This window comes from Pipistrellus hanaki (assembly GCF_964339955.1).
Source record: "Pipistrellus hanaki genome assembly, chromosome: 9".
In the NCBI taxonomy this organism is placed as follows: Eukaryota; Metazoa; Chordata; class Mammalia; order Chiroptera; family Vespertilionidae; genus Pipistrellus; species Pipistrellus hanaki.
The window spans coordinates 72,789,842-72,815,149 of NC_140511.1; the positions used below are offsets into that span (position 1 = coordinate 72,789,842).

Here is a 25,308-nt window from a genome sequence, read left to right on the forward strand (position 1 = left end):
TTTATTAGTATAGATCAGTGGTCGGCAAACTCATTAGTCAACAGAGCCAAATATCAACAGTAAGATTGAAATTTCTTTTGGGAGCCAAATTTTTTAAACTTCAACTTCTTCTAACGCCATTTCTTCAAAATAGACTCGCCCAGGCCATGGTATGTTGTGGAAGAGCCACACTTAAGGGGCCAAAGAGCCGCCTGTGGCTCACGACCCTCGGTTTGCCGACCACTGGTACAAATGATAAGGTTTCTCCTTGTCTCATGACAATCTTTCCTTGGCTGCGCTCACAGCCTCATATCCCACCGTGACATCCTGCTCTGGGCCCTTCTCTCACTCTCTGCAAAGGGCACGGATTCTTGTTTGAGTGTATTACCTTCTAAAGGCCAAAACCATTTCACTGGGCACTTGAGGCAATCATCTCTCCCTGGAGAGACTCCCGGCCGCCTCCACACTCCTCCCCATTGAGTACCAAGTTGCTCCAAAGAATCAGAGAAAGGGCTTTGCAACTTCTGAGCAAGCCATGGAAGGAAGTGGCACAAATTGTAGATGGGACAGTTGGTACCCTGGAGCCCTCAGCTCCGCCCCTCCTGGCTGCGTCCTCTGCGTATGTAAAACTTCCTCCACTGGCCCGAAACCTTTTGACCAGCAGAAGCAAAAAAGCAAAAGAGACTTAAACCCCCAACAATAGCAGGTGGCTAGCTTACAGTGCATCCACTCGATGGAATAATAGGCAAGCTCACAAAACAAGGATTATGAATGCCAACTATGCTAATGTGGCCGAGGGCCTCCAACGTGAAGAAGAATGGTTACTCAACCACGCGTTCCCATGACGACGGCCGGATGAAAGTCTGTGCAGACTGACCAGTAACGGCGGCTGTCTACCAAGCACTATGCCGTGTGGTGAACATGCATTCAAACTTCCCAACAATGCCATCAGAAGCCTTATTCTCCTTTTGGAGAGGAGGGGACTGAAGCACCAGGAATCCTCATTTGATCCACCCGATGGCTCCGATTTAGAACATTCTGGTAACTTTCCTAAGTCCACATAGCTGGGAGGAGAGGGATGGGAGAAGGGGCTGGGAATTGGACTCTATCTTTCTTGACTGACTCCCGGCCTGTAAGGCCATGTCAGAAATTTAAAATGCAAGCATTTGTTTTTTTTAAAAAGGACTTCTCTTCCTTCCCTCTATTGTCTAAACGTCCTAGTGTTCTTCTGTTTTTATTTAAAGACCAAAAAAGAAAAAAGAAGAAAAAAAAAGAAACAGAGGAGAGGGTTTTTTTGTTTTGTTTTGTTTTGTTTTAAACGCATGTGTTTGTGTGTACGGTTTTTAAAATTCTGTTTTGATCAAAAGACTAAATAAATGTCAATCAAGACTCCACTTGGGGGTTAAGGGTAGGAAATGAGGAAAAAGGGATGGAGAACCGCCAAGACCAGTCTGTTCCAAACCAAACCGAACAGCGCCAGGCAGCTGCCCGCACTATCTTTTTTTTTTTTTTTTTTTATCATCTCTTTCCACCACCCCTTCCCGCCTGCGCACGGATTCTGCAATCACGGCCCGGGGCTGGCGGAGGACACAGCATGTCACAGCGGCACTGGCAGCACAGAGCGCTACTGACAGCGAACAAAACAGATCTCAACCCCCAGCCCTGCAATTTCTCCACAGACTCCTCCCGGGCCGAGCTTCCCCTCAGCCAGGGGCAGACTGCATGTCCTGGAGGTCCAAATACAAGCCACGCCCTAACGTGGCCAGTCCACACCTGTGTGCTGGACAGGTCATGGCGATTACACATGCCAGGTCATGTAAACTCAAATGACAGACGTGACATTTCTAGCCACGTCGAAGCCACGCTAGAAACTAAAGAAGGCTGAGAGAGACTGTACTTGTTTAAGAAACTGTAAAAATAAAAATGCAGTATGTATGGTGGTCTATTCAGGAAAAACCATACACAACAAACAAAATGAAACCCTCCCCCACAAAAAAAAAATACTGCCGACCCAGCCCCCAAAATATCTCTGCAGAGCACTGAGGAGCCAGAACACTGGACCCTCGCACGGGGGAGGGGCATCTCTGAGTGGCAGCTTGCCCTGGGAAACATATCACGTGGGGGGCTGGTTGCTGACCGGCTGCAGAGGTGGACTCCACACCCAGTGCTCCTTCCCGTGGGTCAACGGCCTCGGCCTCAAACCCCGGTGCCAGCGATGTCCTAAGCCCCCTGATCAGCTTCTCCTCGGCCAATGCCTCAGCTGGCTCCAGAGAGACGGCAGCCTCGGAGCCACACACAATCCTCCTGACAGAGGCTTGCTGCCCGAAGCCCAGGAAAGGGCCAGGAACCACTGTCCAGCTGTGTGGACGCCAGGCAGCCACCTACTGGACCACCTAGAGCCCGGCACCCCAGCTCCCACCTGACAGGGCACCCTGAGCCGGCTCAATCGGCAGCGCCACACCGTGCAGAGGAAGAGGAATCCATGCTCCAGGGCGGGGAGGGGGACCGCTGGACGCCTGGCGCCCTCCACGCACATCCCAGGTGTCCCCTTCCTCACAGACTGCCCCCCGCAGCCTGAATCTCAGGCCTATTTCAGGGGCGCTACACGGGGAGGTCCCGGTGGTGCCCAGTTGAAGGATGATGCCCATACCAGCTTCTCAGCTGAGGAAAGGGCACGCGGAAGTCAATGACTATCTAGCCCAGTGGTCGGCAAACTGCGGCTCGTGAGCCACATGCGGCTCTTTGGCCCCTTGAGTGTGGCTCTTCCACGAAATATCACGGCCTGGGCGAGTCTATGTTGAAGAAGTGGCGTTAGAAGAAGTTTAAGTTTAAAAAATGTGGCTCTCCAAAGAAATTTCAATCATTGTGCTGTTGCTATTTGGCTCTGTTGACCAATGAGTTTGCTGACCACTGGGCTAGTCAGTACCAGCTCTGTACTGGACACTCTCTGTGCATTGCCTCTTACTTAACTGCCAAGGACATTCCACAAATGTACAAGACGTGAGAGAAGGTTATCAGCCTGGGCCTGGGGGTCAGGCAGCCTGGGTTCAAATCCAGGTCCACTGCTTGCTGGCGGGCAGATCCTGAGGCTACGTAACCGGTAGGTCTCAGATTCCTCGTGTGTGAAGTCAAGGCCACGACAGTCCCCCACGATGGGGGTCACGTAGCTCTCCCAGTGCTGTGGCTCCTTCGCCACCAAGGCCCCTGTTTCTGCCCTGAGACGGGGCTACAGGCGGAGAGGACAGGACCACTGGTCAGAGGCCCACACCCACCCCGGGCACCAAAGAGAGCATGTGGGGACCTAACCAGATTGGGACCTCCTCCCTCCCCCCAGGACCCCTCCACCCGCTTCCCCGCAGGGCCGGGCACTCACAGCACTCCTTCTCGTCGCTCTTGTCGAAGCAGTCGGGCAGCCCGTCGCAGTGCCAGGCGCCCGGGATGCAGCGCCCGTTGGTGCACATGAAGTTGCCTGGGATGTTGCACTCGTTGGTGAAGTTGTTCCCGGGGAGCAGCTGGCCCTCTGTGGGAGAGAGGGGACAGGGCCATCAGACGGCATGGCAAAGGCGGCAAGGATCTGAGACACACATACACACACATACACACACATACACACACACACACACACACACACCGAAGGGGGCTCCTGTTTGGTGTAGGCTGTATAGGTGAGGCCTCTTTGGGCCCATAAAATCCCCTGCCCCACCCCTGGGGATTCTGAAAGGACTAAATGGGGGGACACTGAGAAGTGGGCAGCAGGTGTCTGGCGCACTTAGGCGCTTACTGACTTGTTTTCTCTTTCCATCAAAAAGGTTGGGCTGCAAAATACACACATTCCTTCCTGGCCACCAGCAGTGACCAACGCTGAAGGTTCCCAGACAGGAGTGAGCACTGGACCCCCCAAAGCCTCCAGCAGTGGGAACTGCGGGCCCCTGCCAGGTCTCAGACTCCGGGACTCCACAATTGCAGAATCCTTGAACTTGGGCCAAGTCAACAAGGGATATCGGCAGTTCATTTCACTTTGGAAAATGTGAGCCCCGGCCCACAGAATCGACCTGCCTGGGGTCAACGGGGAGAAGAAGCCAAACTGAAAAGCACACGAAGGCCTCTAGCCCCCGAGGGAGCGCCAAGGCCACCGAGCTGCTGGCCGCACGTTCCTGGAGACTTAGAGCCAGGCCCCGAGGTGCGGGGCCGCACTCATCCACCAGTGGACTCGGGAGGGGCGATTTCTTCAAAGAAACTAGAATGGAATCCATGTGATGGGCCTGAGCCAGTGTGATCATTGGCTGGGAGAAAAGGAGCCTTCTGGAAGCAGCTCGGTCTTATGGGAAATGGGAGAAAAAGACCCATCCTCCCAGGGCTCCCTCCCGAGTCGGCAATGAGCATTTATGGAACATGTATGACCAGACACTTGTGCTAGGTCCCAACAGTGCAGAGAGATGAAGCCTAGGGCTGGAAGGGCACGTAGGGATACCAAGGATGTTAATGCCAAGGACTATGAGAGGTGCCCAGACCTGCCTGAGGGTCATGGGGGGCCCAGGAGCCTTTCACATGCTTTGCCAAAGAGAAGCATCGCATTCCAGACCCATGACATCACATCTTCCATGCCACTGGTCTTGGCAAGCGCTATCGTTTTTACCTGGCATGACTTTCGACCCGAGGGGTCCCCGAGCAACCCTCTACGCACCTGCCAGCACACGCAACCCGTGTTGCTCTCCCTCTGGGGTGTTCCCTGATCTCCCCAAGCAGAAACGAGCTCTTATTCTTCCGTGTGACTGCGGTTCTACGGGGCTGATACTAAGCACGTCTAGCAACTGGAACAAGTGGGCAACAGCCCACTGCAATGACACAGCCACAGGCAAGCGGAGCCCCATCAGCCTCGGGACCGTGGATACGACCACACACCAGCTGCCCCGTGCGGGTGAATTACTAATGGACAGGCATGTCTCTCCACTAAAAACGAGCTTTCAGAGGTCACTAGAGAATTCTAGAAGAGCAGCTGCAGCGAGGGACCCTCCCTCTGCCCCAACTATCCACACCAAACCCTAACAATCCTCCATGTCCCTTCTCCCCTCCCCCACACTCCCCCACCCCCCGACGGTCAAGCAGCCAGTCCTGCACGCTGGTCTCCATGGCCACAGCCAGAACTCCAGCCCCAGACGCCCCATCTCTCACCAGAGTTACTGCCACAATCTCCTGACACTCCACCTCCCTGCCACTCCTCCGGCCCCTCTCTGTGGCCAGAGGGACCTTTGTAAGGAGCAAGTCAATCAGGACCCTTCCATTCTTTAAAAAGCCACTGGATAATGTCAAAATTCCAGGCTTTCAGAAAAGCTGGAGGAGAGAGGCGGCATTGCAGTGGGAGCTGACAGATACAGGGATGGAACTGAAGGGCCCCTCAGGCTGAGAGCTCTGAAGGGAATGGAGGGGGGAAAAAAAGAAAAAAAGAGCAGTGATTGTGGGAATTGCAAACATATTGTGCCACTATGGCCCCTCTTCCATCAATAAGTCATCATGGCGCTCTGTCTTCTGAGCCCACACTCATTACAGATCCCTCCTGAGACTGGACTCCTCGCAAACCACCCTCCACCCCAAGAAGAACATGAAACCAGTTTCCTGTCTCCAGGCAAGGGCTCCAGGTGGCAGAGGGGGGTCTACAGGAAAGGAGCTCAAAGAACAGCCAGGTGCTGGGTCCTGGCCAGACACGGAAGGCACAGCCCAGAAAAGTCCCCACGTTCCAGCTGTTCCCCAACCACTGCTCAAGCCCCTCCAGCAGGCAGATTATTCTTGAGGGCTCTGACCATCACCGCCATACTGTTTTGTTAGCAATACCTCCACTGGCTCTTGCAGCGCTAGCTCCTCCGAGGCGAGCTACCCGAGAAGTCCCTGCGACGGTGAAATCTTGTTCTGATAAACAGGTTTCCGGAGGTAGAGAATTGGCCAGATTAGATTCCAATGTGCTTGCTCTGAAAGTCAACAGGCTGGCAGCACACGGGCTTGACAAATGGAAGGGTGTGATGCAGGGACGTAAACATCACATCTGTCAAACACAGGTGGCCCTGCCAGCCACGGGCTCAGGGCTCCCGCAAAGGTGGCCCTGCCAGCCATGGGGCTCAGAGCTCTGCAGGCTGGCCAGGGATCCCCAGAGCCTGGGGACTGACAACAGAGGAACGTGTTTTGAGGGCTTCTGAGTAACTCTATTCTGCATGCAGGAGGCACAGCTCCCCGCACTTTAGGGAAATGACAATATCATCAAAATCAAAAGCATCGGGAGAAACCAAGACAAGGAGAAGTTCAATCCCATGGATTCTGTCCTCAAAAATCTCCCTCAAACCCACCCAGTGTGCCTTGCCCAGATGATACCAGCCATTCCAAGCTGCCAGTCATTCCCAACATGGGGCCATTTTGTCGCCCTCCCCCCCATTCCCCTGAGGGCACAGGGCAGAATCTGGAGACTTTGGGGTTCTGGTGTCTAGTGGGGAACGTTGATGCCCATCTGCAATGCACAGGACAGCCCCTGGCAGCAAAGAACAGCCAGCCCACAATGCCAATGAGGCCGGGGGTGAGAAATCCCAGCACACACTCACCCCTCAGGGCCCCCAGGCCCTTCTCCTCACAGCAGAGGGAGATTCTAACAGGCTGCTGATGGCTTCTCGGTGCCCTTACAGTATATCTGGAACTCCTGCCATGGTTTTCCAGGCCCGGCGGGATCCAGCCCGGCCTCCCTCTGAACCTCATTTCCAACCACTTCCTGGAACACAAATGTCCTTCCTGTAGAGAGGTCTCTGCCCAGGCTGCTCTCGGACCCCGGTTCTTCCACACCCCTTTCCCTGGGGTTCGGGGCTGGACTGCATCCTCCCCAAACCCGTATGTTGAAGCCCTAAACCCCGGTCCCTCAGAATGTGCCTCCATTCAGAGACAGGGCCTTTACAGAGGTGGTTAAGGTAAAATGAGGCCGTGAGGGTGGGTCCTCATCCACTCTGACCGGCACCTTCCTACAAAGATGAGATCAGAACACAGACGGCCCTGGGGAATGGCCACATGAGGACGGAGGGTGAAGACGGCCATCTGGACACAGGCCTCCGAGGAACCCAACTCTGCCCACTTTGATCTCAGACTTCTGCCTTCTGGGATGGGGAGAAGGTACATTCCTAGTATGCAGACCAGGGGTGGGGAACCTTTTTTCCGCCAAGGGCCACCTGGGTACTTACGACATCATTCGCAGGCCGTACAAAATTGTCAGCTTAAATGTGAGCCTGCTATATTTGGTTAAGCACTCATGCCTTGGCAGGGCCAGGCCAAATGATTTTGTGGGCCTTACGGGACCCAGGGGCCGGAGGTTCCCCACCCCTGAATTGTCAACCATCCACGCCGGCGGGGTACTCTGTTATGGCAGGCCTAGCAAACGAATACATTTGACGAGTGTCACTCACTCAGTCTTTCGACAACAGCTTTATGTCACTCATTCGGAGACTCTGTGTGGACCCAATGGGAAGCTGGTCCCCATTTTTCAGTCGGGTATGGTCCCCCGTTTTCCTTTATGGCAACCGGCGCTGACTGATGTGTCTGTACCATCTCCGCACGGGGAAGGCACACCCAGGAAGTCACGGGCCACCGCCTCGTCCAGCTCCCCATCCTTCACATCTAATGCTCGGTGGATCCCCCAAGAACATGTGTGGTCGCTCCAAGAAGAAAACCAAGTGTGCAGTTACTGACTCATCCCCACCCCCAGACTCCTCCTTCGAATGCGCTAGCCCCATCCCTCATCCCTCCCGAAGGGATGGACCATTCTACCCATCCATCCCTTGTCATGACGCTGGAGGTGAGTGGAATCTGAGCACATCCAGTTAGAAATAAGGCACGTGATGTGTCTGAATCCATGCTAGTAAATCCCTTCCCTGTCTGCTTTAAAAGAGGTGAGAAATCTCTTCACCCTGACAGCAGGACTTTCTAGTGGCTGACATATTTATCCCATCTCAGCGTCTGGGGACACATTTAGAATCCAAAAAAGACAAGCATTCGCACGAAGTAGGCTGGCGGGCCTTTCTCCTCCCCTCCTCTCCTTTTTTTTTTTTTTTTTCATTAAGCTGGAAAATGAAAACGAGTTGCCCATGTCCACTGCAGCACATCACTTACTTAACATAACTATACCTGCTTTCCAAGAATAAAAAAATAAAAAAGTCCCCAGTCCTCCCCCACTGGGCAGAGGCAAACAGCCCACTGCAGCAGCATCTTCCAGAATGTCTGGCATCCACAAATGTATATCCGATGAGGGGCCACACTGGGCAACTGTGAACACTCAGCCAACTGCTGCGTGCCGCCCACTCTCCTGGAACGGGCGGTCAGCAGCGTCGGCTTTCCCAGCTGAGAAACGGGAATTCCAGGGGAGCAGCTGCAATCCGCCCCCGTTCCTTACTCCTCCCTGTTCATCCGCCACCCCTGGGGGACATCCCCCGTCAGGACGCCCTAGAGAGCTGACTTCTGCAAACTCTCCACGGGTCCCGAGTTCAGATTGCTGCCCAGTCAGTCGCCTCTGTTTTGGTCCTTTGCTTCCTGGCAATCCGGTCTGCAGGCTCCATGAACAACAAAGCAAGACGCACACACACATATGCGCAGACACACATACGGTCTGGCATTCCGTTTAGCAGATCTCAAAAAAATATCTCCCCTAAAGCCTCTCTGGAGAATGAACACACCTCTTCCCACCGCCTGGTGCCAACACACGCAGTGTCAGGAGGCCACTGAAAACAGCCATCTGTGTTCTCTTTGACTCACTTCTTCACAGACACACACACACACACACACACACACACACACTCGCACACGCTCCGTGCATGGGCACAGGCATAGCACCCAAGGGGCTGGTCGGCAACCATGTGTTTGCAAACATCCCTGAGAAACGCTCAAAGGTCCCCTTCAACTCCAGACGGCTCCGCGTGGTGGCATCCGTGTCAGATGGAGTGAGAGACATCTGTCCTCGGCATATCCCAGAGCCATTTGGTTCCCATCAAACAGACTGCTTCCTGCCAGAGTCCTGCTAGGCGGAGCGCTTGCTGCCACCGAGGAGGGAGCAGTCACGTGAGCGTGTCTGAGCCTGGAGTGAGGATGTGCTTCTGGCTCCAACTACCTGAGCTCCAAGGACTCCAGCTCTGTCTAGACTGCACCCCGCCCTGCCTGTGAGCTCCTTCCAGCAGCCCCAGCCTCCAGGTACCCGTCTGTTCCAGGAGGAAATGGGTGAGAAGGTATAAAGTGGCTCCTGGGTGTGGCGGCCCAGGACTGGTGACCCCGGGTACAGACAGATTTCCTATGTAAACAGATGTCATCGTTACACTGGCCATGAAGAATGATCGTGTGTGATGTTACTGCAGGAATATGTGTGGGTGGCGTGGGTCACCCGGACGGGGAGTGGGCCTCGCTGTCCGCCCAGCATCTGCACTTCACACGGTTCTCTTCTCTGCTTCTCCCGTGCAGTGATCAAACGATAAATGCTCACAAAATGATAAATGCTCTGTTTCCTTCCTAAGACGAGTTAGCAAAGGAAGCCAGTGGCTAGTATTAATGAGAAAAGCACAGAGAACGTGAAAGGGTCTGGAAAAGGACAATTCTTTACAGGAAAAAAAGCCCCATAAATTATCTCTGTCCTGTATTTACAGCCTCATTACGGGCCCGAGGCTGCTCCTCACGCTGTTTAGCTACGCTTCATCGCGTTTCATGAGGAAAATTATGTCGGAGCAGCATGGACGCCATGGGGGTCTCGGGGAGGATGCTGAGCCTCAAAGGGGAGCACGGAGCCCCGCCCACCCTGGTCCCCCCCCCGCCCCCCTTCCGCTCCCTCTCACAGCCTTTGAGAAACGAATCATTCTGGACTTTCCACTAGGGAAGATCTAACATCTGTGGAAGCTCTTAACACATGGCAGGAGTTTAACATCAATTCTCTTTGTACTCCTTCGCAGCTGCACTCTGAACTAGGCACCATGCCCATTGTGCAGGCGACGGACTGTCTGAAGGAGTCAGAGGACACATTAAAGATATGACATAGGTACTCGTACAAAGAGGAGAGAAAACAATACCACAAGACATTTTTAGGGATGACATTCAAAATACAATAATTGAGGACCATTTCCTGTAATACAGGTCTTCTACTAAGGAAAAGAATGAAATCCTTTGCAAGGGGGGAGGGGACAGGTAACATTTCAAAGTCAGTGCTCCCTATCATCAAACTCTATTTATAAGTTTGTCTTTTTGTTAGCCATTTAAAAATGTTTCCAGCCAAAACCAGTTTGGCTCAATGGATAAGAGCGTCAGCCTGCGGACTGAAAGGTCCCGGGTTTGATTCCGGTCAAGAGCATGTACCTTGATTGCGGGTACATCCCCAGTAGGGGGTGTGAAAGAGGCAGCTGATCAATGATTCTCTCTCATCGATGTTTTTAACTCTCTATCCCTCTCTCTTCCTCTCTGTAAAAAAAAAAAAAAAAAATCAATAAAATATATATTTTTTAAAAAATGTTTCCAATATTCTTAGCTTGGGGCCATGGGCCATATAGTTTTCCAACTCCTGGGCTGGAAGAGGGCAGGTCCACCTGAAACAGCAGAACGGCCAAGGTGCCATCCAAAGGCACTTCCTCTCTGTCCGAACAAGTCCACCACACTCTGAAACGAGGTCTGGGGCTCAGGGGCTTTCCCCCCACAGCGAAGACGGGACCTTGGCGGGAAGAACGGAACCCGCTGACTCCTAAGGGCCCCTCTGACATGGCACTCTCAAGTTCTGGAAATGGATCTAAACGCCGCCTGCATCCATTTCCACCGTGAATGGGGCAGTGGGCCTGGGTCTGCAGAGCGCTCCTGAGCTCCTGGGAGGGGAGAACAGGAGAGAAGAAGTCTGGATGAACGTTTCTGAGTTCTCTTCTTCACGCACACCCTGTCCTCACCAGGGCCAGCGGCACGTCAGGCCGGTGGGAGCCTGGAGCAGAAGCTGTCCCCCGTGTGTTCTCTCGTCAGCCTCACTCAGCAGCAGCAGCAGGAAGTGAGAGGCAGGCAGGGAGGCGAGGCGAGCTGACGAGGACAGCCGTAGGATGAATTTCATCAGGCTTGCAGATAAGCCGGGCTCAAGAGAGAGCCAGTCAGCCCTGCACGTCAGCGCCTCTCCGAGACAGCCTCGGGGTCAAGAAGCAAGATCCTGCTCCCACCCCAAATCCGGCCCAGCCCCGTCTGCCCGGGGACGGCTGCCACAATTCTCACAGTCCCTCACTGCAAACCGTTCTCGCCTCTACTCTGCTGCACATCCTCACGGGGCAAACATGAAAAAAATACCAAAGCAAATCAAAGGATACAGACAGGAAAACTAATTGAGCTTCATTTAGGCCCAAAAGCCTATCTTCCTGAGCTCAGGGCTAAGGATTTCTGGAATAAGGCTCAAAAAAGTGCAGGCCATAAAGACGGGTATATACAACCCACTGCATAAAACGTAATATTCCCAGTCATCTAAAAACACTACAAAATTCAAAGATAAGCCACTAACTAGAAGATGGTATCTGCTACATAGAACCCACAGAGAGCGAGATCTAGCTTTCTGTTTCTCTCTTTCTGTTTTTGTTTGTTTCTAAGAATAGAGAGAGGGGGAGAGAGAAGAGGGAAACATCAATATAAGAGCATGACATGGATTGGCTGCCTCCTGCAACCCTCCCTGGGGATCGAGGCCACAACCAGGCAAGTGCCCTGACCAGGAATTGAACCAGCAAACTTTGGGTGCATGGGATGATGCCCAAGAAACTGAGCCACACTGGCCAGGGCTCTAGGAAACCTTATAGGAATAGGTAAAGTAAGAAAACACAGCCAACCCAGTGGAAAACTGGAGAGAACATCTGAGCAGGTATTCTTCCTCATGAGCAAACTCAAGGAGCAATTTAATATAAATACTCAAGCTCACCTGCAATCACAGCATGACTAATGCAACTGGAGGTTCTCTTTCACACCCATCAGACTGACAACATTTTGCAGTGTGGCTACCTCAAGTGGCAAGATGATGGGGAGCCACAGGAATCACATGTGTCACCAATGGTGGATAGACTCAAGAGCAGTTTGGCCCTAGCTGGTACGGCCCAGTGGATAGAGTGTCAGCCTTCATACGAAAGAGTCCCGGGTTTGATTCCAGTCAAGGGCACATGCTCAGGTGGCAAGCTTGATCCCCGAGAGGGGGCATGCAGGAGGCAGCCTATCAATGATTCTCTCTCATCATTGATGTTTCTCTCATTCTCTCCCTCTCCCTTCTTCTCTGAAATCAATAAAAACACATTAAAAAAAAAGAAAAAAGAAAAAAAAAGAGCAGTTTGGCAATTCCTCGTGCAGCTGAAGACGTAGATGCTCTTTGACCTGGCACACACCCTAGGCCCTGGGGAAAACATGCCCAGACAAGAACTCTCAGCAGCACTGCTACAGTACGGAACTGTAAGACACACTGAATGCTCACCAGAAGGAGAATGGCTGGAAACTCAGGTACGCCCACCCAATGGAACATCACCCACCTAGAGCTTCACCGTACTGACCTGGGGTGGCATGAAGCAACAGGGGACAATCTGAGAAGCCTCGCGCTTAGTGAAAATGCAAACTGCGGAGGCCCAAGTCAACAGATGCCTACGTGTGTAAATGTAGTTATGACAGTGTGGGAAAGAAAAACACCCAATTCAGGAGCAGTCACCCGTCAGCGAAGGGGATCAGAGGTACTCAACGAACTTCAACTGGAAGAATTACTTCTTTAAATCAATCTCAAGGGCGCATGACAACATGGCAGAATTCAAGGGAGCTGCTGGAAGGCAGGCAGGCAGGCTTTCTTGATGTGGCTCTTGGTACCTTTCTCCACCCCATTAAAAGACGTTTCATTAGTTAAAGTTTATTATAAAGCACAAAGATCAGGTTAACGTTTGAGAAATAAATCTACAGAAGACATATGGAGCCTTTTACCACTGATATTCCAGCTTCAAAATCCCCACAGGCTCTGAAAGAGTGGGCGGTCCAAGAGGGCGAGTGTTCACACTGGGATAAAAAAAAGCACAGGCAAGGAAGCCCACCTGGGAGGGTCGGTCTATGATGAACTCCTTTCATTTTCCGAGAGGCAGCAACAGTTGCAGGGCAGCCGCCCATGGCGGAGGGAAAAAATACACACATCTCCCAAGACGGGCCTACCCACCCGGCTTATTAAGCTATGACATTCCAAACATAAAAATAGCCAGGCCCCGCCAGAAGGTCAGATATTTCTTAAATACTCGCTCCCTGAGACAGCAGGGTGGGAAGACAGCAGTAAAGCTCTTTCTCAGAATAGTCCACGTCGTCCGTCCGCCTCTCCGGCCCTCGACATGGGCCTGCAGTAGGCCGAGCCAAGACAGCCTGGCTGAGGCAGCCAAGGCTGGGATCCGGCCCGCCCGGTCCCAAATGCCCGATGCTCTTATCACTACAACCGGCTGTGTGACTTCAGACAAGCAAGTTACCCTCTCTGAGCTAAAATTCTCCAGGTGTAAAACTAGGCAGCCCTACCTCCTAGCCAGGGTGGCTGAAGTACAGAGGGATATATCGGTCTGTCTGTCTATCTAGAACAGATAGCCCCCTGGTCACCTAGGTCCATGAGGATAGACACCAGGTGTTTTTAAAAATATATTAAAACTCAATATTAAATATTAAAGTCAATATTAAATATTAAAAAATCAATAATATATATTATTGATTTCAGAGAAGGGAGAGATAGGAACATCGATGATGAGAGAGAATCTCACCCCACACTGGGATCGAGCCTGCAACCTGGGCATGTTCCAACTGGGAATTGAACCATGACCTCCTGGTTCACAGGTCAACGTTCAACCACTGAGCCACACTAGCCAGGTGACACCAGATTTTAAGAAGCTCATAAACACAAGCCTGGTTGTGTGTCTTCGAATACAACAGCCTCAGTTTGAATATTCCTAAGAAGTTAGCAGCCCTGCTTGGACCTTTCCCTGGGCTCTTTAACTAACAGCAGCCAAACTGTTAACATGGACCCACCCTTCCAAACAAGGAGGTGATGAAGCAGGTCAGAGAGAAAGGCACAGGGGACCCCCACTGGGATCTGGGGGTGCCTCTCACCTCCCTGGCCTCAGTTCCCACCATGTGTAACCAAGGGCAGTAACAGGTGACACCTAAGCTCCTTTTCAGCACTCCACTGGCCCTTCTGGTTTGTGGGGACACAGCCCAGTTCTCATGCAGGCGGGCACTCCCCATTTCCTGTTCTAGCCTCATTCTTCCGCATGTAAACAGAATCCCAGGATTATACAGAGCTCCTCCTTTAAGGAACCAAAAACATCCTTACGAGGCAGGCACTAAAAGTAGCCCCCTTTTTCCAAATACAGAGAGACTAAGACCCAGAGAGCGACCAGCACGGCCAAAGGCAGGGCTGGAGTTGGCCCGAGAGCCAGGAGTCAAGTCAGACTCGGCGTGACACTTAGTTCTTGCCTCTGTGCTTCAGAACTCTGAGCCCCCTGCCTGCTGCCACCCTCCACCCCTCCACCCACGCCCCGGGAGTCAAGAGGAAGTCACCTCCCAAGAGCCAGCAATCAGGCCTGCCTTCCGTTCCCTAGGGAGTCCTTCCATTACCCACAGCCTTCCACCCTGTCTCAGCTGACGAAGGCCTGTTTGCCTTATCACTTCCGATTAGGAGAGAAACTCTGCCAGGGAAATCAAAAACGCCGGCGGCTGGCGGGTGGCACTGAGCAGGAAGAGAATGCATCTTTTGAAATTTCCTTAACTCGCTTTAATCCACAAAACCGGTCCATTCGCTTCCCGGATCTGCTCCTGCGGGCACCCTGGCTCAGGGCTGAGCCCTGTGGCAGGCCCTCCGTCCCGGGGGATGAGCTGCCTTCTGGAGCGAATGACTTGCCCGCATCCAGCAAGTGCCAGCGCTGAGCGGCCCTCACGGCCGGAGCCCCCGCTTCCACGTGCGTCTCTGAGTGAGCGCAGCGATTTTCCTCCGGGAGAGACCTGTCGGATCTGCTCAATCCAAGGGCTGAGCCGTGCTGACGAACCTGTGTGGGTTTTCCAGATCGCGGAGGGGAGCCTCTGACAGCGCAGAAAACCGAACACATGAGAAATTAAAGAGCAATTACAGAGCTCGTCTCGCTCTGGCCAGCCCCGCGGTCCACAGATGCTGGATGCCAGCTCCACGCCTTCCAAGCCCCAGGAACAACTGGACCCCTCTGTGCCTCGGGTCCCTCATCTATTACACGGAGGTGGACCCCCCAACCTAGACACGTTCCCCGGGTATTGTGTCCATCTGGGATTTGGAGTTACATAGATCCACATCTGAAAACATTAGAAGTCTGGTGGCGTATCCCTCGGACCACAAAAGCCTCTTCAGGGGAAAAATAGATATTAATAGAGGCCATGAGATTAGCCAGAGTTCATCTGTGAAGGGTATTATTATTCACTAATTAAGACTAGATGTAATGCAGGTGCCTAACATGTCATTACACCTGATGTACCAGCACAGTGTCAATCCAGGATGAGTAATGAGAGGAAGGATGATCGCAAGAGTAAAGGGACGCCCTTGGAAAGGAGCACAACAGAATCCTCCCAGGAGAGATGAGCGATCAGGAGGAGGGCGCAGCTCAGCTCGTTAAGAAATGATTTTTCCAGACTTAGCCGGTTTGGCTCAGTGGATGGAGAGTCGGCCTGCGGATGGAAGAGTCCCAGGTTCAATTCCAGTCAAGGACATGTACCTTGGTTGCGGGCACATCCCCAGTGAGGAGTGTGCAGGAGGCAGCCGATTGATCTCTCATCAATGTTTCTAACTATCCCTCTCCCTTCCTCTCTGTAAAAAATCAATAAAATATATTTTTTTAAAAAAGAAATGATTTTTCCAGATATCAAATATGTCTCCCATTGGTTACTTATGGTGCTCAGCACCCACTCACTGGAAAGGAGTCAACCACTGGCTGCTGGTGTAATCTATCGGTGGGTTCAAATCCTACAGTCTGTGCTGTCTTCAATCCCCTGATATCCTGTTGGTCCCCAACCACTTTGGTTTCCTGAATCTGTCCTCACCAGTGGCCAGCGGCCTCCCAATCACTCAACCCAAAGACTGCTTTTCCATCTTTCTCTTACACACAGTTCTGCTGCATTGGACCAAATATGTCACTCCTTCCTCGTGGAACCCCATTCCCTTGGTCTCCCCCACATCTGGTTCTCTGTCCACTCCTTCTCGGTCACCTTGGAGGCTTTTGAAATCTCCCTCTACCCACCATCCCTCAACAGCCTGCAGTGTTCTGCCTCTGCTTGAGAGATACAGCTGCCCTAGATAAGCAACCTTACCTGGCATTAGTTCAACCTCCAACTCAGCTCTCTCTCCCCTTCAACTCTACGGATGGATGCATGCATGCATGGAAGAATGAATGGATGGATGCAGGTAGGGCAAGATGGAGGAAGGAATGGATGGAGGAATGGAAGGATACAGTGGTGCCTCGCATAACGAACGCCTCGCACAGCGAACTTTGGACAGGTTTTTCATGAAACCATCGGCCAAAAAGCAGAAAATGGATGAAGATGTGCAAAATTCAGTAGACTCTACTTAGTCTGTCTTAAAATTAAAAAAATGTGTGTTTTTTTTAAAAAAAAATTATGTTTTTAGATGTATCTAAATAAAAATATGTCATCTTAGCATATTTTTTTTTATGTCATCTTAGCATATTTTATGCTACAGAACGAATTATTTTTTTTAACATGTATTGTTATGGGAAAACACGTTTCACATAACGAACTTTTTGCATAACAAGCTTGCTCCTGGAACGAATTAAGTTCGTTGTGTGAGGCACCACTGTAGATGGAGGGATGGATAGATGCATGGAAGAATGAATGGAGGGATGCAGGTAGGGACAGATGAGGGATAGATGTAGGAATGGATGGATGAAGGGAGGTAGGGATGGGGGGAGGGACAGATGGAGGGGTGGAAGGATAAACAGAGATGGATGGGTGGATGAATGAATGAATGAATGGAGGGATGGCAGTCTTTACCTATGGATTAGTTTGAGCTTAAGCCAGTAATTCTCAATGGTTCAAAGAAAAACATTCAAATGTAACCCAGTGCTTTAGACCATAACCTCAGAGGTAAAGAGCTTGCCACCAAAACTGGGGCACCAGGGCTCTGCATATGGCATGAGCTGTCAGCAATATCTGCCACAGTTTCCCATGAGGCAAACCCAGCATGCTGTGGTGACCCACTGTCTCAGAGCCAGCTCACAAGAAACCAGGGTTGGACACAAGTCAATCCAGGTGCCTCCAGCTGCTGGAAACACCCGTGAGAGTCAGCCCCCTCTTCCTGCTCTGCCCCGGGTTGGAGGCGGTCCCAGCCAAGCCTTTGGACCTCCACCCACAGGGAGATTCATTTCCCCTCTCCTCGCGGTAAATCCCAAACCATCAGCACCCTGCCTTTGCCTTTGTTTGTTTCTGTCTGTATCCAGGGAGTAGCGACAGCTGCACTGACGAAAGTGGCATTTGGGGCTGGGACTGTCACCCAGAGCAGCAGGCAAAGAAGCCCTGGGCGGGTGGTCTGGCAGAACCAAGGGGTCTGGAAGGGGTTCGGTCAAGGGTCTGCCCTCCCATCTCAATGGCCATGGGAGCCTTGGGGCCCCAGCCCGCTGCCACCCCCAATTCCAAAAGCCCTGGCATCCTCTGCTCCGACAACCAGTGTGTTTACCAATAGGGAAGGTGGCAACCCTCCAGCGGCTCTGGACGTGAGGAGGAGAACACTGGGACCTGCCAAGAGTGTGTAGGGAGCCACACCGACCAAGGAGATGCCAGCAGCACGAAGAAACCTAAGGAACCGGAACTGCCAGCACAGCTCAGGAGACTCTCCTGCCTCTCCTGTTGATCAGGTGCCCGGATGCTGAAGACTGGAGAGACCGCGGTTCTTTTAAGAGAAACCAGGCAAGGGATCCAGCCTCGCAGTGAGCATCCGCGGTAATCAGCTCCGGCAGGAGCCAACCCCTGCCTGGCACGGCGCCCTTCCCACTTCACATCACCATCCGCCCGGCGATGCACAAATGATAATGCACTTACAGGCAGCCGGGACTCTCCAGCCAGGGGGAAATTTTCACTTAATTAAATAAAAACAAAGCAGGACACCAAAGCCTTTAACCAGTGCCAGAGAGAGAGGGGGGGGGGGGGGGGGGAGAAGAGGAGAGAGAGAGGCTACTTGATCTTTTATGAACCTTCCTAGCCACGAATGCCAATCAAGATGATTTTCCCCCCTCAGTGGATCTTTTAAAACAATCCTCTGTGCCCCTAATTGCAGAGAATATCTTAGACATCAATTAAGAAAAGTGCTACCAAAGAGAAGAATGGATAAAGGAAATAAACAAGCATGGCACCAGATATAAAGATGGCTAATAAACAAACGGAAAGATGTACAGTCTCTACGGTAGTGAGACAGATTCCAGGGGAAATGCCACCTAGAGCAAGCTGAGCAGCACCAGGTAAAAAGGTGGACACCATCACACCATCCCGAGCTGGCAAGGGGTGAGGAACCCAGCGCTCTCCTGCTACTGGTGAGCGTGGAAGCTGGTACCCGCTCTGGGATCACGTGGCAGGACCCAGTACTACCTGTTCCAAGCTTACCTTTGGACTCGCCCCTCCCCTTTCTAAGAATCTCTCTTTAGGAATATATAAATGCATGGAGAAACATAGGGAAGGCTTTCTCTTATCTTTACATTAGTAGGTGTAAAACCTCAAAAGGACTTAAATATGTACAAGAGGGAGACGGGTAAATGCGATGTGGCACATCCTCACGCACTACAGAATGGACTGACATGGAAGGGTGCCTACAGTGCAGTCAGAGGGGAAAGCAGGCTACAGAGCCACACGCATAGCATGAGTCCCCTTGGTTTATATCGAGAGGTATACAGGTACCTGCGTTTGTGTCTAGACCCACAATGTCCTGGAATATACACTCTGGGAGAAGGAATTCAGAGGCCCTCGAAAAATATAGGTATATTGTCTACTGGTGTCTCTGCTTCAAAAGAAATTTCTTTAAAAAACATTTTTTTTTAAATATATTTTATTGATTTTTTACAGAGAGGAAGGGAGAGAGATAGAGAGCTAGAAACTTCGATGGATGAGAGAGAAACATCGACCAGCTGCCTCCTGCACAACCCCCACCAGGGATGTGCCCACAACCAATGTACATGCCCCTGACCGGAATCGAACCTGGGACCCTTCAGTCCACAGACCGACGCTCTACCACTGAGCCAAACCGGTTTCTGCCAAAAGAAATTTCTTAAAATATCACCATAGTTAATATGCCTGGGGAATTTTTAAAAACAACCAAGACGGTGGGGGGGGGGGGGGGGGGGATTGCCCAACACCACTCATCAATACACACACACACACACACACACACACACACACTTTCTCTCTCTCCCTCTCACACGTATACACACCCACACTCTCACACACATACACACACTATCAAACACACACTCTCCCTCTCTCTCTCTCTCTCTCTCTCACACACACACACACACACACACACACACACACACACACAGATACTGGCTCCTTTAAGAAGCAGAAGCCAACAGGGAAAGGTCATCCTAGTCACCCATGTTCAAACTATAAAAAGACAGAGCAATCCTGAAAACCTAGGAGAAACACGGCTGGGTAAGAGCACTTTTACACGGTTATGAAACCAATAGCCCCAGACGTTGGCCCACAGTAAAGATAAACATTCTCTAAACTCATTAGGAGACCATTTGGAAACACCTGCGGAGGGCTGCTTCTCATTCTGGGACGCAGCCTCGGGGCTGTGCTCCCTTTTATTCCCTCTCAGGACACGAATATACTCTACCAAAGCGGTTACGGGCCACCTTACCACGTCTCCCCTCCCTCCTGCCCACGACAGGCCCCACCCCGTGGCCCGGGTGGCTCTGACTCCACTTGGGGCTATGAATTTAACCTGTCCTCTGCCAGGCGTGTAGCCTGTTTCTCCAGTGCTCACGGCAAGCCCACAATTACGGCCGCTGGCCGCCGCGCTCCTGGCTCCCCCGGGTGGCATCGGGCCACGCTTTCTGTGGAAAAACAGAAGGGCTCCTTCAAGGGCGGCCGGAGAGAGAGAGCCGGAGGCCCCAGGCTGCCGGGGGTGTCTGGTCGCCAAGGTTGCAGAGTCACCCTTGCAACCCAAGTGGGTGGAGGGTCATCCCACAGCCCACCCCCTGGGAGAGGGGGCGGAGTGAGATGTTTTTCGTGTGGAGCACAAGGAGCCAGGCGCTCTCATTCTTGCCAGTGCAGAGCCAGGCCAAAGTAATCTCTGCCTCTGGGAGCCAGGACCTGCAGTGGGGGGACCCCGCGGGGGCACCGGGGGGCTCTGGGGGGGGCTGGTACCCTGGTCCGAGCCCTGGTTCCCAGTCATGTTTACTTCATTAAAATTCACGGAGCTCCCTACTCAACTTCTGGGCGATGATTCTCAGTATATACGCTAACCGTCTATGAGAAGCTCACTTACATAATTAGAGGAAACATTTTGAACCCGTGGCTGTCCGTTCCAGGTTCAATCTCTCCTTTTCCCCGCTAGGGCCGGAGCCACCAGCAAACCCACTCCCTGGTCCAAGTCACGCCGAGTCCAAATCATGCCAAGTGGCCAGCAGGGGACTGGCAGTGTGACGAGAGGGGAACGTCCAGCACTTATTTTTAATCGGTTTGCTCACTTTCCCCTAATATCAAAACAGTGGCACCCCTTTTCCCCGGGACCCAAACTGGCATCAGCCACACCCTGGTCAGCCTCAAGCACGCAAACCTCTCAGGCCTGGCCAGGGCTCTGCGGTCCCAGCCCCAGGCCTCCGGAGGCATTCAGAAAAGGCTGCAGGGCTGCCCCAGCTCCTTCCAACGTGTATCTGAGCCGGGATGGGACTCCCCTCCTACACGCCATGCCTCTCTCGTTGCCTTCGGCCTCTCTCCCCGAGCTCCTCTGGAGTTCTTTTGGCCCCAGGCCGGCAAACTGTGGCTCTTTGGCCCCTTGAGTGTGGCTCTTCCACAAAATACCACAACGTGGGCGAATCTATTTCGAAGAAGTGGTGTTAGAAGAAGTTTAAGTTTAAAAAAACTGGCTCTCAAAAGAAATTTCAATCGTTGTCCTGTTGATATTCGGCTCTTTTGACTACTGAGTTTGCCGACCACTGTTCTTGGCTACCAGGGGTGTTAGGGGTCTTCCATGAACTTTGCCAAGCAGTTAGTTTGAGGGTTCCCCTCATTTTTTTTTCTTTTCAACGTACAAAAGGTTTCTGTTTATCTCTGACAAAAAGAAAAATGTGAAGTTTATAGAAAATGCAAAGCAACGCAGCATGGTTTCCATTCGATGAGCCCACACATTGGGCAACTGAGGCCCGGCGAGAGGTCTGATCTGGCTGTCTCTCCTCTCTCCTCTCTCTCCTATCTCTCTCTCTCTCTCTCTCTATCTCTCTCTGTCTCTCTCTGACTCTGTCTCTGTCTCTGTCTTTCCCTCTCACTTGCTACAACCACTCCTTCAGAAAGGCCCTGCCAAGCCACCAGGACCACTGCCCAGATGTTCAGGGAGGGGGCCTCAGCTCCGGGAAAGGAGGGCTGGTCTCAGCTCACCGGGAAGGCGGCTGCCCCCTCCGCAGAACAGGGAGCGGGTGAGGCAAACCGCCCAGCCCAGGGGAGCCCGGTTTGCAGAGCGCTCCCGCCGTCACCAGGGGGGACAGCCCACATCTGGACCCTGCATCCTCCCAACCACTACGTCTCAGGCACCGCAGGGACCATCATTCCACGCGAAGCCCTCACAGCATTACATTCGAGGCCGGGTTGGTAGACCCCATGTTGGTGTTCTCTACACGGATGCATCCCATGGCTGCTGAATACCATTCTGCCTGCCTGCCTGCCTGCCTGTCTGCCTGTCTGTCTCTCTCTCTCATCGTCGCTCTCAGATCAGCTCCCTGTGTTCCCACAAAACAAACGCTTCTGCCCCAACTTCAGGGGGAAGCAGCTCCATCTCCTGACATCTCCCCCCTCCAGGAAAAAAAATCCCGGAGTTGGTGTAAACACGGGAAGGCCAGCGCAAAGCTCAGACTCCAGAGTGCAGGGGGCAGGGAGGTGTGAGCGGAATCCCTCAGCCACAGCGGAACACGGGCCAGGCCCAAGAACCACAGAGCCACGGTCACCGATCCAAAGATCACACCAGCAAAGCCTGAAAAAGAAAGAACCCACTGAAGACTTAGAAAAAGAAGAAAAGATTTCTTTATGAAAGGGGTTTGGGGGTGGGGGTGGGGAGTGGAGCCAGCAAGCCTGGTCCTCCAGACCCTAGCAGAAGCACACAAAAACAGGGAACAGAGCCACGAACAGCTCCTGCCTGGGGGTGTCAGCCAAACGGGCCAATGGGAGGCAGGAAGATGTCAAGTAACAACCACCGTCGGCCACTGGAACCCCTCAGCAGAGGGAAAGCCTCCAACACATTTCCTTGAGGGTTACCATCGGGCGAGGGGAGAAGAGAAGAGGATTTGCAAAAGCAAGGCTCCTTCTTGTGAGCAAGCTGTCAGGATGCCAAGGGGCCCGCGGACGAGCACATAATTTCAGGAAAACGTTTGTTTTCGCCGAACTTCCCTATGAACCAGGCACGGCTCCGCGGCACGTCTTAAGAGAACGAGAGAGAAGAAAGCTAACGAGCAGTTAGAAGTCAAAACATGTCCCAGAATGTCCACACGCACACAAATAGGACGGCATGCCTCCCTCTCGGCGTGCCAAACAAAATCATCGACGGGCGAGCCAAGGCACACACAGCTTCAACACGAGCACAGCTCTCTTAATTTCAAAATGAACACGACGTCAGAAGGACAGCAGAGAGATGAGGAAGGAAGCATCACATGGAACCCCATTCTCCACCCTCAAGCACCAGAAGGTTGGTTCCTACCTTTTCCATGCCGTTCTTTCCCTCATATTTCAAAATGCCCAGAAGTTTTACGTCTTCATTTTTATATATATATATTTTATTGATTTTCCACAGAGAGGAAGGGAGAGGGACAGAGAGCTAGAAATGTCGATGAGTGAGAAGCATCGACCAGATGCCTCCTGCACACCCCCTCCCGGGGATATGCCCGCAACCAAGGTACATGCCCTTGACAGGAATCGAACCTGGGACCTTTCAGTCCGCAGGCCTGCGCTCTATCCACTGAGCCAAACCAGTTTTGGCAGTTTACATCTTTAAACGGAGGCAGAACACTCGGAATGCCTAACCTCTGGTAAATACGGAAGCATCCCTAAGCTCAGACTGCAGAAGAAGGAAGGCAATCTAAATCTACTGCTTACAATCAACAACAAAAAGGCAGTTTCAGGCAGCTCCACGAACTGGGAATAGCAACGCCTGTGATGGGCCCCACGCACACTTCTCTTCCCAGTGAAGCCAACACCCACACGGCATCCCTAGGGAGTAGCTTCGATCCCCGTTTGCCGGATGAAGAAATGAGGTGAAGAGGACAAACCAGTCCATGAGACGAGGACTCCCGGCTCCCCAGAGCACTTTCCTGTCTACCACCACCGTGTCCCCAAAACAGCGAACACAGGGCCCCTTCTCGTGAAGAACACATCAGCTTCAACTGCTATAGTTCTCTCTCCACCCTTTCAAAGTCAGGACTGAGTGCTGTTGGAATAACAAACCCCTCCTCTCCCCCCCCCCCCCCCCCGCCCATATGCACATTGTAACTTCATTATCCAGGTCTACACAGGCAGTCGCTGTATTCTCACTGCTCAAACACCGGAGCCAGTGCTCTCTGTGACACCGCACTGGGTCCACAGAACGAGATATTTAATACCTACTCATCCCTGGTAAGCATTCATCCATCCATCCATCCATCCATCCATTCATTCAACTAACCGGTTCATTCATTCATTCCACCCGGAAAGAACCATCCATCCATCCATTCAACTAACCGGTTCATTCATTCATTCCACCCGGAAAGAACCATCCATCCATCCATCCATCCACCCATCCATTCATTCAACTAACCGGTTCATTCGTTCATTCACCCGGAAGAATTTACTGGCACCTGGTGTACGCAGGTTGCGGGGAATGTAGTTCACAGACTACCGTTGACCAGAAGAGAGGAGTGGGCCCCACCATGAAAGCTGGGGTGAAGGGGCCATGAGGCAGGACTAGGAAATGGGGGGCAGGAATCGCTGAGGAGGAAGAACGTGGTTCTGGGGAAGCATCGAGGAATGCCTCACGGAATCGTCCTCACCCCCGGTTTTGCAAGGTGAGCACAACACAGACCTGCATTCCCAGCGCAACGTTAAGCCAAGAGGAGGCACGAATGCAAAAGGCCACAAAGACCATCCAGGGATGGACGGCTGAGAAAAGCTTTAAAAGCCGGACCAGACGATGGAGTTTGGACTTGACTCTGCTCACAGTGAGAAACCAACACATCGGTTTTGAGCAGGGGAGTGACATGAGATGACAAAAGCTCCAGGGAGGTCAACCTGGCGGCCCTACGTCGAAAGACCCTGGGGTAGGCAACCGTCAAAGAATCCAATCTGGAAGCCATGCAAACATTTTCGGCGCCTATTTGGGAATCAAGGAGTTGGGCCCCACTTCACTGACTCTGACATGCACTCCCCCTTTAAACAATCGGTATTACGAAAGGCTGCTCACACTTGAAAGAAGTAAATAGACGGAGCCTCTGACTATTTGCTGAAGGAGGAGACACCCGGCCATCAATCTCTGGCTCCGGAAAACAGCAGATGGTCTTTCTGGCAGCGGATCCGCTGTCCTAGTTACAGGTTCTGCTCCGGCGAACGCTGCACTCTGTATCGCTTCAGCCCACGCCACGGAGCAAGGCGCAGGCAAGCCCCACAGGAGCAATCCAGGGAGCTACCCTGGGATAACCCAGACACACACCGACATCAGAGGAGATGCCGTTCTTCAGTCTCCTGAGCTGGTGGCATGTTGGGGGGTCCTGAGCACTCTGTAAGCAATGCTGACCGGTTTCCTTCCAACCTTCGAAATCCACGAGACAACCAAGGAGAAAAAACAGCAAGGAGGAGAATCAGAGAGCAAAGGAAGAGGAAAATTCCTGATCCTGGTGGCGGATTTCTGGAAAGGGACTGCTCCATCAGACAAATAAAACCAGCTATTTGAACACCGTGTGTCCCTGGACCTGCCTGTGGATGAGCTTCTTCCTGCAATAACGACCCGGGAAACTCCTGCAGGAGATCAAGTGACTCATAGCATTTTCTGCATGGACTCCATTCCTGCCACTCTCTGCAAGCAAATCGATAACAGAGTGAATGGCACCAACCCCATTCATGAGCCGGCCCGGG

At 52.4% G+C, this 25,308-nt stretch overlaps 1 protein-coding gene across 2 annotated transcripts in view; it reads right to left on the reverse strand.

Moving 5' to 3' along the window:
* Nucleotides 1–25,308, reverse strand: part of LDLRAD3 (low density lipoprotein receptor class A domain containing 3) — a 170,729-nt gene that overhangs the window by 101,631 nt on the left and 43,790 nt on the right. For both annotated transcript variants that reach the window (XM_084894468.1, XM_084894467.1), the window contains exon 2: nucleotides 3,353–3,499. In XM_084894468.1, coding sequence (XP_084750594.1) covers nucleotides 3,353–3,499 — 147 coding nt within the window. The remainder of the gene's footprint in view (nucleotides 1–3,352; nucleotides 3,500–25,308) is intronic.